The sequence below is a fragment of the Macrobrachium nipponense genome, chromosome 12, assembly GCF_015104395.2.
Source record: "Macrobrachium nipponense isolate FS-2020 chromosome 12, ASM1510439v2, whole genome shotgun sequence".
In the NCBI taxonomy this organism is placed as follows: domain Eukaryota; kingdom Metazoa; phylum Arthropoda; class Malacostraca; order Decapoda; family Palaemonidae; genus Macrobrachium; species Macrobrachium nipponense.
This window is the reverse complement of record NC_087205.1, coordinates 58,068,498-58,080,940: the sequence shown is the minus strand read 5'-3', so window position 1 is coordinate 58,080,940 and position 12,443 is coordinate 58,068,498. Positions and strand designations below refer to the sequence as shown.

General features: G+C 47.7%; 2 protein-coding genes across 2 annotated transcripts in view; one reads left to right on the top strand and one right to left on the bottom strand.

The window, feature by feature from the left end:
- The window catches only part of LOC135224545 (uncharacterized), a 202,735-nt gene extending 190,580 nt beyond the window's left edge, over window positions 1-12,155 (bottom strand). The window contains exon 1 of the mRNA XM_064263642.1: window positions 12,029-12,155. Coding sequence (XP_064119712.1) covers window positions 12,029-12,144 — 116 coding nt within the window. The 5' untranslated portion in view covers window positions 12,145-12,155. The remainder of the gene's footprint in view (window positions 1-12,028) is intronic.
- LOC135224546 (uncharacterized) overlaps window positions 1-12,443 on the top strand; it is a 387,606-nt gene that overhangs the window by 211,198 nt on the left and 163,965 nt on the right. The window lies entirely within an intron of this gene.

Genomic DNA, 12,443 nt, shown 5'->3' with positions numbered 1-12,443 from the left:
AAGGATCCTTTCATAGGGCGACACGAGCCAATCACCCAGAAATAGATTTTTCCTACGTCAAAATCCCTTTAAGGAGCACACAACCGATCCCGATCACCCGATCTTAACACCTGTGTTAGTTCTAAGATTGCCAAGAGTTATCCGCCAAACTCTTCACAAACAACCCATAACTCGAAATACACAGTCAATACGCACACACTAAAGTAAAAAAAAAAAAAAATTGTACCCCTCTGAAAGTCAGATACCACTGGAGTTCCTTACTGAACCGAAGTGACGGCCGCCTGTGCGACATCTGACACTTCTTCCAGCAGGAAGTCAAGAACGTATCCAACAAGAGGGTTACGTACACAAAATTAAGGATCGGCGCTTGCTCCAATACCCAGGACCGTATCCGCTGACACAAACGGACCTAGAGAAAAACATTTCTTGTATGTTACGCGCACGTCCTTCAAGTAATGAGATGCAAACACCGAGTTGCACCTCCAATATGTTGCTTCCAAGATATTCTTAAGCGACATATTTCTCTGGAAAGCAATAACGTTGCGATAGCTCTTACTTCGTGAGTTCTCACTCTCAAGAGTTTAAAAGTCATCTGGGCAGTTCTTATGTGCCTCCGTAATTACGCTTCTTACAAAGAAGGCCAAGGCATTCTTCGACATCGGTCTTTTGGGGTCCTTTACCGAGCACCATAGACCGTGTTGAGAACCCCACATCTGTTTCTTTCTGTCCAGATAGAATTTAAGCGCTCTGACCGAGCAAAGAGACCTCTCTGCCTCTCTACCTACTAGGCTAGTCAGGCCCTTTACCTCGAAGCTCCTGGGCCAGGGCTTTGAGGGAATCTCATTCTTTGCAAGAAAAAGAGTCTGGAACGAACAAATAGCAGAGTCTCCTTTGAAGCCCACTCTTGACTCAAGGGCGTGCAGCTCACTGATTCTTTTCGCCGTAGTGAGAGACAAAAGAAATAGGCACTTTCTCGTAATGTCCCGAAAGGAAGCCCTATGAGGTGGTTCGAACCTTTCGGAAGACAGAAATCTTAGGACCACATCCAGATTCCAGCTCGGAACTCTAGGTTCTTTTGATTTGGATGTTTCAAAAGAACGAATGAGATCGTGCAAATCTTTATTGTTGGCCAAATCTAGGCCTCTGTTCCTGAAAACGGCCGAGAGCATACTTCTGTATCCTTTGATGGTTGGTACAGAAAGATGCGATTTCTCCTTTAAGAAAAGAAGGAAATCTGCAATTTCGGTCACAGAGGTTTTGGAGGAGGACAGCTTCTTCGACCTACACCAACTTCTAAACACCTCCCACTTCGATTGGTATACTCGCATAGTAGATGATCTGCGGGCTCTAGCGATTGCGCTTGCCGCCTTGCGAGAAAACCCTCTCGCTCTGACAAGTCTTTCGATGGTCGAAAGGCAGTCAGAGCAAGAGCGGGGAGGTTTTGATGGTACCTCTCGAAGTGGGGTTGTTTGAGCAGATCTGTCCTGTTTGGAAGAGATCTGGGGAAGTCCACCGTCCACTCCATTACCTCTGTGAACCAATCTCGGGCTGGCCAATATGGGGCTATCAGAGTCATCCTTGTCCCCTTCGAGGCCACGAACTTTCTGATCACTTCCCCCAGGATCTTGAATGGGGGAAAAGCGTAAACATCCAGTCCGGACCAATTTAGGAGAAAGGTGTCTACTGCAAAAGCTCTGGGGTCGTCTGCCAGAGAGCAAAAGGTGTCTATCCTCTTGGAGAGGAATGTGGCGAACAGGTCTATTTGAGGCTTCCCCCAAAGAGACCAAAGGATCTGACACACTTCTGAGTGGAGGGTCCATTCTGTGGGAAGGACCTGGAACCTCCTGCTCAGCCTGTCCGCTCTCACGTTCCTCTCCCCTTGGACAAACCTTGTCAGTAGAGTTATATTTCTTTGATCCGCCCATATAAGAAGGTCTCTTGTCAGTTCGTAGAGAGAGAGTGAGTGAGTCCCTCCTTGTTTTCTTACATAAGCCAGAGCGGTGGTATTGTCGGAGTTAATCTGCACTACCCCGTCTCTGACTATCTGCTCGAAGCCCTTTAGAGCAAGATGAATGGCTAAGAGCTCCTTGCAATTTATGTGCCATGACACCTGCTCTTCCGACCAGGTGCCAGACACTTCTCTCGATCCTAAGGTTGAACCCCAACCCGTCTCCGACGCGTCTGAATATAATATCAGGTTCGGGTTCCGAACTTCCAGGGACACAACTCTGTTTTCCTCTAGAGGGGGTAACCACCACCTTAAGTGATTTTTCACCTCTACAGGAATCGGAAAGGTATCGGAGAGCTGTCCTGTCTTCCAATTCCAATTCCTTTTCAGGAAGAACTGTAGAGGACGGAGATGCAGTCTTCCTAGAGGAAAGAACTGTTCCAGCGAGGAAAGGGTCCCCAGAAGGCTCAACCATTCCCTCGCTGAACTGCGCTCCTTCCCTAAGAAGCTGGAGACTGTAGCGCAACCTTTTGATATTCTCTCTTGAGAAGGAAACACTCGAAAACCCCGAGAATCCATCCGAATCCCCAGATAAACCATGTTCTGGCTGGGGATCATCTGAGATTTCTCGAGGTTCACGATCAATCCTAACGACTTTGTCAGGTCTAATGTCGTTGAAAGGTCCTCCAAACACTGTCTCTGCGATCTGGCCCTGATGAGCCAGTCATCCAGGTATAGGGAGATGTTTATTCCCATCAGGATGTAGATGTCTTGCTACATTCTTCATTATACTTGTGAAGACTTGAGGAGCAATGGACAGGCCGAAACACAGGGCCCTGAACTGATAGATCCTTCCCTCCATCATGAAACGAAGGTACTTCCTCGATGAATGATGAATCGGGACGTGGAAATAGTCGTCTTGAAGATCGAGAGACACCATCCAATATCCTAGGCGAAGGGCTGCAAGGACTGAAGCAGACGTTTCCATACTGAACTTCTGTTTCTCTACAAATCTGTTCAGCGCACTTACATCTAGTACTGGTCTCCATCCCCCCGAAGCTTTCGCTACTAGAAAAAGGTGATTGTAAAACCCCGGGGAGTTGTGGTCCAGTACTAGCTCGATTGCCCTTTTGTCCCACATCTGTTCCACCATTTGACGAAGAGTATCCATCAGTACAGGGTCCTTGTATCTGGCGGACAGTTCCCTTGGTGTTGATGTCAGGGGAGGGCTGTCCTTGAATGGGATATAATATCCCTTCTTGATGACCGACATGGGCCATGTGTCGACTCCTATGCTTGCCCAGTCTTTCGCAAATTCTTGTAACCTGGCACCTACTGGTGTTTGGAGGATCACTTTCTCATTTCCCCTTTTTAAAGGGTCGGAAGGAAGCTCTTCCTCTTCTTTCCGTAGTCTTTCTTTTGGAAATTGTTCTAGCAGGAGGGCCTCCTCGAAAGGGCTGCTGCGGTGGACGTGCCCCTTCCTTCTCTTCATTGGCCACAGGCCTATTCTTCCTCGATGATTGCCTGAGGAGATCTTGCGTCGCCTTCTCAGTTAGCGAATGTGAAATGTCCTTCACCAACTGAGAAGGGAACAAATGCTCTGATAGCGGGGCAAACAGCAAGCGGCTCTCTGCGAAGGAGAGACGGCCTTAGTGAGGAAAGCACTATAAATTGCCCTCTTCTTTAACATCCCCGCACCAAAGAGGGAGGAGACCTCTGCCGAACCATCCTGAACTGCTTTGTCAATGCATGTAAGTATGCTATGCAAAGCCTCTGGGTTTAGGCCTTCCGCTTCATGGGTCTTTATGGCCAAAACCCCAAGGGACCAATCCAGGAAATTAAAAACCTCCAAGACGTGAAAAAGCCCCTTGAGGAGATGGTCCATTTCCGAAAGGCCCCATGTTGCTCGGGCCGAGTTCAAAGCGTGCCTTCTCGAGGAGTCTACGAGACTCGAGAAGTCTGATTCAGCCGAAGTAGGCAGACAATATCCCATATTCTCTCCAGTCTCATACCATATGCCTCTTCTGCCCGTCAGTTTGGCCGGAGGCATACAAAAGACCGTCCTCCCCAGTTCCTTTTTAGTTTTAATCCAGGAATCTAGAGACTGCAGGGCCCTCTTCATCGATATGGCCGGTCTCATCTTAAGGAAAGACGAAGACTTGAGAGATTTAGCGCTCGAAAATAGAGAGCGCGGAGGAGGAGGAGCAGCTGGAGTCAAAGAATCCCCATATTCTTCCAGAAGGAGAGAAGTAAGATCTTTATAGTTCGACAGTCCTTCTTTGTTAATCACCTCATCTTCTGATACGTCCTCGAAGTCGAGAGGATCGGAAGGAGAATGCTCCCTTCTTTCGTCTGTCTCTTCCTTGGACTTTTTCCTTTCCGTCGATGAAGAACTTCTAACAGGTGAGGGATTAAGAGATATTGTCTCCCTACGCCTGCTCATAGGCAAATCTTGACTAATTGGCGCCTGGCGCCTATCAGGCTCTTCGCATATAGTAGGCGCCCGGCGCCTGGCAGGCGCTTCGCTCCTGGCTGGCGCCTCACTCTTGTTTGTATCTTCCATCTTAGCTGGGCGCCTGGTGCCTGGTTGGCGTTTGGCGCCTGGAATGATCTCGGATAAAATCAGGCGCTTTGCGCCTGGCTGGCTCATCCCTTCCTGTGAGAAGTTCATTGTCATCATAATCCTCTCTCAGGTGTTGTCTGGTGCCTGCTTGGCGCCTGGCTGGCGCCACGCGCCTGGCAGGCGCTTCTTCCTCTTCCACCTCTCGCCTGCCTAGTGCTTCGCTCCCCCCAGAGATGGCCGCCTGTGCGACAACTCCCCTGGAAGGCTCGTTGCACCTGACAGGAGATCGGTGTCTTGATCTTTTAACAGGAAGCTTGTCGTCCTTTCTACGAGGAGGCTCCTTGGAAAGGACTCCTACCAAAGATGCTAGCTGTTCTTGCAGGTTCATCAATATCTTCTTGGTAGAAGACTCCCTTTCTTCTTCAAAAGCAGGAGAGGGAGATCTGGAAGGCGCTTGAGGCTCCCTTACAGCAAAAGGAGTTAACTCCTGTCTAGCTCTCTTGATGACCGAAGGCGCTTCTTCTTCGGAAAAGCGCTCGGGGCTAGAGTTAAATTCAGGCTCTTTCCAGTTCCTCTTTAATGGACGGGAAAGATTCGTATCCTTCCACCCTCGTTTCGGTGAGGGAGATCCCGATGAAGAAAAGCACTCACGTAGGACGCTTTTTCTGTAGCGATCCCTGGCAGTCTGAGATGTAGCATTCTGCCGAAGGGACGCCTGATCGGTGGGGATTCTCCACAACCTCCGGTTTCGACTTTCCTTCTCCTCTGGGCCAGGGAGCTTGGAAGAGGTCTAGGCCTGGGAGCGTCGCAGAGCCGACCAGACACCCCCTCCACTACACTGGGGACACTTACACCACTGGAAATATCACCTTCACTTTGCTTACCTTCTAATGGCGCCATTTTCTCTTGCATTTTTTGAAGGGAAGCCTTGAGGTCTGCAATTTCAGAAGCCGAATCAGTAGGATTAGCAACCTGTGATCGGCCTGATAAAGATGGAGAATAATAATGAGCAGAAGAAGCTACAGAACTAGACAAGGGTTCGTTAGATCTAGATCTACTAAGGCTTTTATAAGCCGCTTTCCTCTCTCTATCCCTCTCTAACTTCTTCAAGTAAGAAGTTAAAGTCTTCCATTCCTCCGCACTCAACCTTTCACACTCATTACATGTGTTATCTAAAGAACACTCAACAGCTCTATATCGTCGGCATACAGTGAGGATCTACCGAAGCCTTCAGAATCCTCACCTTGCAGCTTTCATTCACACACACTCTGAAACCAACACTTGAGTCAGACATATTCAAGAAAAATCCAAAGCCAAGTCCAAAAACAATTCGACGATAGCGAATGCCAAACAACGATCCAAGTACGTCACCAAAAATCGGTCGAAAGAAGATCAGAAGCGTTGAAAAAAGAATTCCAGTCAGGAGGTAGTAACAACAATGTTGACACCACCGGCGACAGAAAAAATCTGATAGAAAACGGGAATGGTTCCTAGTCCTGCCACCCAGAGCAGGGCAGTAGATCACCTGACCTACCTGTAGCGAGTGCCGCGAAATTTGAATTTCTGTCGGGGACGACGGAGTCTATAGCTAAGTATATATCTGACAGGGAAGTTGAATGTATGAAAATGTTAGAATCTAGAAATTGAAAGTTCTACTTCACCCTCATTCAATCGACCATAAAAACCACCACCAAAAACGTAACTGATAACTATAATAAACTAAGCTAAGAAGGATTAACCTCGGCTCCTTTTCCCAGCACTGAATCCGCGGAAACGTAGGCTCCCAGAGAGAAGCACTTCTCATACGTAATCTTCACGTCTCTTAAGTAATTAGAGGCGAAAACAGAGTTAGACTTCCAGTATGTTGACTCTATCAGCGCCTGGAGAGACCATGTTTTGTGGAAAGCCATTGACGTTGCTATGGCTCTCACTTCGTGTACTTTTACTCTAAGGAGCTTGAGGTGCTCTTCACCGCATGAGAGATGGGCCTCCTTGATCACATCTTTAATGAAGAACGTCGGGGCATTCTTCGAAATAGGTCTCTTAGGATCCTTGACTGAGCACCAGAGACTATCTTCCGTACCTCCTAGTGTTGCTTTCTTTTTTAGGTAGAACTTGAGGGCTCTGACAGGACACAAAGTCCTCTCTAGTTCATTTCCTGCTAATGAAGAAAGTCCTTTTAGCTCGAAGCTTCTTGGCCAAGGCTTGGAAGGATTTTCGTTCTTAGCTAAGAAGAGTGGCTTGAAGGAGCAAATCGCTGAGTCCTTCTTAAAGCCTACTTTGCCTTCCAAAGCCTGCAGCTCACTTGTTCTCTTAGCCGTTGCTAGAGAGAAGAGGAATAAAGACTTCCTGGTTAAGTCTCTGAAGGAGGCTGTATCTGAAGGTACAAATTTATCGGACATGAGGAACCTAAGAACCACATCCAGGTTCCAGCTAGGTCTCCTAATCCTCTGATCTTTAGATGTTTCAAAAGACCTTATAAGGTCATGAAGATCTTTGTTATTAGTCAGATCTAGGCCTCATGCCTGAAAACAGAGGCCAGCATACTCCTATAACCTTTTACTGTAGACACAGCTAAGTTACAATTCTCCTTTAAATAAAGGAGAAAATCGGCGATGTTTGTCACAGAGGTACTGGAAGAGGATACTTTCTTAGCCTTACACCATCTTCTAAACACCTCCCACTTCGACTGATACACTCTAGAAGTTGAAGATCTCCTGACTCTTGCGATAGCTTTAGAGACTTTGCGAGAAAAACCCCTCGCCCTAACGAGTCCTTCGATAGTCTGAAGGCAGTCAGACTTAGAGCGGGGAGGTTCTTGTGAAATCTGTCGAAGTGGGGCTGTTTGAGAAGATCGCTCCTTAGTGCAAGCGACCTGGGAAAATCCACTATCCACTCCAGTACCTCTGTAAACCAATCTAGTGCTGGCCAGAAGGGAGCAATCAGTGTCAGCTTTGTTCCTTCCGAGCAGGCGAACTTTCTTATAACTTCCCCTACTATCTTGAAAGGGGGAAAAGCGTACCCGTCTAATCCTGCCCAGTTTAGCAAAAGGCCGTCTATGGCCACTGCTCTCGGGTCCGAGATTGGGGAGCAATAGTTCTCCAGCCTGTTGTTCCTGTTGGTAGCGAACAGGTCTACATTTGGTCTTCCCCACAATGACCAAAGCTGCTCGCAGACTTGAGGATTGAGCGTCCACTCTTGTGGGTAGGAGTTGGTCTTTCCTGCTCAGAAGGTCTGCACGGACGTTTTTCTCGCCCACAAACCTTGTGAGGAGAGAGATCTTCCTCTCTTGAGCCCAGATCAGCAGGTCCCTCGCTGTCTCGTAGAGGGAGAAGGAAAGCGTACCTTCCTGTTTCCTTATATAGGCTAGGGCTGTTGTGTTGTCAGAGTGAATCTGAATTACCAATCCCGATATCCGTTTCTCGAAATGAATGAGAGCTAGATGAATGGCTGTCAGCTCTTTCTTGTTTATGTGCCAGGACACCTGCTCTTCCCTCCAGGTGCCTGACACTTCTCTCGTGCCTAGCGTTGCTCCCCATCCCGCGTCTGACGCGTCTGCAAATAACACTAGGAGAGGGCTCTTTAAGTGAAGAGAGATCCCCTTGCTTAACTTCTGGGGGTCCAACCACCAGAGGAGATTCTCCTTTATCTTCTCTGATATAGGAAAGGAGTCTCCTAGATCTTGAGACTTCCGATCCCATCACTCCTTCAGGTAAAACTGAAGGGGTCTGAGGTGTAGCCTTCCTAAAGAAACGAACTGCTGACGCTAGAAAATCCCGAGAATCCATCTGAATCCCCAGATAGACAATGCTTTGCTGGGGAATCATTGAGGACTTCTCGGGATTAACTAAAAGTCCCAGAGACTTGGTTAACTTTAGGGTGAATGACATTGATCCTTCGATTGGGCCCGTATGAGCCAATCGTCCAAATATAGGGAGATCCTGATCCCTTTCAAATGTAGCCAATGAGCTACATTCTTCATAAAGTTCGTGAAGATCTGAGGGGCTGTTGAGAGTCCGAAGCACAGCGCTCGAAATTGGAAGACTCTTCCTGAAACATAAATCTTAGGTATTTCCTCGAGGCCGGATGAATTGGCACATGGGAATATGCATCTTGAAGGTCCAGGGACACCATCCAGTCCCCTGGACGAAGTGCAGAGAGAACAGAGGACGACGTCTCCATCGAGAATTTCTTCTTGATGACAAAGAAATTCAGAGCATTGACGTCTAGAACCGGCCTCCATCCCGAGGTCTTTGGCACAAGGAAACGTCGATTGTAAAAACCTGGGGACTGGAGATCCTGAACTGGCTCTATTGCTTCTTTCAAAAACATCTGATCTACTGCTTGTCGAATCGCTAAACTTCGGACGGGATCTGTGTATCTTGCAGTTAACTCCCTTGGAGTTGTAGTCAAGGGAGGTCTTTCCCTGAAGGGGATCAAGTATCCTTTTCTTAGGATCGAGAGGGACCAGTTGTCCGCTCCTCTCTGCGCCCAGACTTTGGCGAAGTACAGCAGTCTGGCGCCTACTTTCGTCTGGAGGACGTTCTCTTCATCTAGATTTCCCGAAGGACCTTCTAGATGCTCTACTCCTGCGATCGGGTCTCCGACCTCTAAGAGGGGCTCTAAAAGAGGAGGCTCCTTGAAAGGGCTGTTGAAAAGAGACTCTCTTTTTTGTCCATTGGCACCGCAGGTCTAAATTTCTTTGCCGAATGAGAGAGGAGATCTTGAGTAGCCTTCTCCGTTAAAGATTTTGCAATCTCCTTGACCGTGTCCTATGGAAAAAGGTGTGAGGACAGCGGCGAGAAAAGAAGGGAGGTTCTCTGAAGAGGAGATACTGCCTTCGTAAGGAAGGAACTATAAACTGATCTCTTCTTCAGAACTCCTGTTCCAAAGAGAGACGCAATTTCAACTGAGCCGTCCATCACTGCTCTATCTAGGCAGGCCAAAACACTAGAGAGCTCTTCCATAGTGACGAAGTCTGTGTCCTGGGCTCTCTTGGCTAAAGCCCCCAAGACCCAGTCCATGAAGTTAAAGACTTCTAATGTTCTAAAAAGCCCTTTGAGCAGATGATCGAGCTCGCACATCCCCCAACTTGCCTTAGCTGAAAGTAGAGACCGTCTCCTAGAGGAATCTACTAAAGATGCAAAATAAGTCTGCCGAAGAAGGAAGACCCAAACCCATAGGCTCTTTGGTATCGTACCATCTTCCAGGTTTTCCTGTCAACTTGGACGGAGGGCAGGAAAATACTGTTTTGCCCGCTTCTCTTCTAGATTGGAGCCATTCTCCAAAATTCTTCAAGGCCTTCTTTACTTCATTAAACAAGCCAGGGGAGCATCTTCACAAACGAAGAGGTCTTATGAGACCTGGTACTCGACATAAGAGAACCAGGTGAGGGAGGATCAGCAGGATGAAGGGAGTCTCCGAACTCCTTGAGGAGAAGAAAGGAAAGCCTCTGATAGTCTGAGACTGCTGCATCCAAAGGCAATTCCTCGTCCGAAAAATCCTCTAACTCTCCGACTGAAGGAGAGCGTTTGGGAGGGAGGGAGCTCTTACAAGGCGAAGGACTCCTTTCTCGAGAAGAAGTATGCCCATCCCGAGACAAACTCTTACTATTGTAAGATCTCGTGGGGATCTGCTACGTTCCTGGAGTCCGATAGGCTCCCTGCGCCTGATGGGATCCTGGCGCCTGCTAGGCTCCTGGCGATCCGTAGATTCCTGGCGCCTGACATGATCCTGGTGCCTGTGAGGCTCCTGGCGCTCGGTAGGCTCTTGGCGCCTGACAAGATCCTGGCGTTCACTAGGCTTCTGGCGTCTCGATAGACTCCTAGGGGAGCGGCTGAGACCCCGTGGATTTACAGGAGAGCGCTCGTGTAGAGAGGTGCTCCTGTTGGACTCCCTGCGTTTGTATTGGGGAGAGCGCCTACCATGAGGAGAAGAGCACCTAGAGGGCGAAGGAGAGCGCTTCTCAGGAGAAAAACTCCTGTCCAAAAGAGGCTCTATAATCTGGAGAGGAGCGTCTGGGAGTCCGAGAACTCCCTCGTAGCCGACGAGGGGCGCTTGCTAACCACGGGCCTACTCTTAGAGCTCTTAACAGGAAGAGAGACGTCCTTCCTTCTAGTAGAGCCTTTGGCAAAGGAGCCTACCAAAGAGGATAACTGTTCTTGAAGGCTGATCAGAAACCTCTTAGTTGGATCTTGAGGAGAGGGCGCCTCCTGCCTCGCCTTCTTATGGTCCGAAGGCCAATCCTCCGGAAAACGCTCCGGGCTGAATCCGCAGCGTCTCCTCTTGGCGCCTTCCAGGCTCTTTTTAAGGGGCGCGATTTTGTGGCCGAACTCCATCCACGTCGCGGAGACGACGAATCTGAGGCCGAAAAACACTCCCTTAGGATGCCTTTGCTGCGGCTATCCAAGGTAGCCTGGGACGCAACTTCAGGGTCTACCGAAGGGACACCTGACCGTTGGGGATGTTCTACATCCTCCTTGCGGCTGTCGACATTCCTCCTCCCTTGGTTCTGGGAGTTTGAAAGAGGTCTAGGCCTAGGAGCAATGCGGAACCGGTCAGACGCCCCCTCCACTGCACTGGGTACACTGCACATGTCACTTTCATCACTCTTACCTTTGTCCATCGCTCGTAGCTGAGCCTGTAGCTTCTTAATGGAGGCCTTCATGGTTTCCCTTTCAGAGGACGAATCCTTGGATTCAATAAAGGGAGAAGGAGCTGAGGTCAAGGGAGAAACATTAGTTACTAGAATGTTATCATCATCTTGTTCTAAAGAGCAAGATCTATTGGAGGTCCTTGCGGAAGCCTTCCTAACTCTATCCCTCTCCAGTTTCTTTACATAAGAGGTTAAGTTCTTCCATTCTAATTCTGTTAGATTCTCACATTCATTACAAGTGATATTCAACGAACATTCAGCACCTCTACATTTCAAACACATATTATGAGGGTCTACCGAAGCTTTCGGTATCCTAATCTTACAATCCTCCATTGCACACACCCTATGCACAGGAGAAGCCTTAACATCAGACATCGTGAGGGAAAAATCCTAATCAAAATAAAAAAACAGTCCACAATAGCGTATACCAAGCCAAAGAAAAAGAATACGTCACCAAATATCAATCAAACTTAATCCTCGGCAAACGAGAAGAAATCCAAGTAGGAGGAACCAACAACAGATGTTGTCAGGACCGGCGACAGAGAAAATCTGGTTTAGAAAACGGGAATGGTTCCGGATCCCGCCACCCAGCGGCGGGAATGGTTGATCACCTGACCTACCTGTCGCATGTGTTGCGAGTTTTGAAATTCTGTTGGGACGACCGAGTCGAAGGCTAAGTATATATCTGCTGGGTAAGTTGCATGTACAAAAACTATAGCTTGTAATTGCTTGGTAAGCTACTTATATATTTAAAAGTAAACAGTATTCTATATATATATATTTAAACAATGAAACCTTTTAGTGTGAAACAGACTATAAAATAAAACCTAAAACTTCAAAAAAGAAAGAAAAAATGATTAACCTGGTAGCTAGAGCTGCAGTTATTTCTCTGGGTGCAGTGGAGGTGGTGGCAGTGGTGAAGTGGTTGCCACGAAGTCCACCCACCAGCCGCACCACCTCATATATACTCCCTACCATCGCACCATTCACCTGAAAGAAAGAAGATTTTTTCTCATAATGAAAGTGAGATTATAATTATGAACCAAATTTATTCTAGCCATAATAGAGGTACTACTACAGTGTTTCCCCCGTATTCACGTTCTCAAGATTCGCGGACTCACCTATTCGTGGATTTTTCTTTGTACCACATCTACCTATCATTCACAACAAATTCACCTATTCATGGGTTTTTCCGACAATAAATATTCACTAATTAGTGTATTTTGTTTTTATTTTCAGGACTAAATACATTTTTATGAACAATAATGACTAATTAT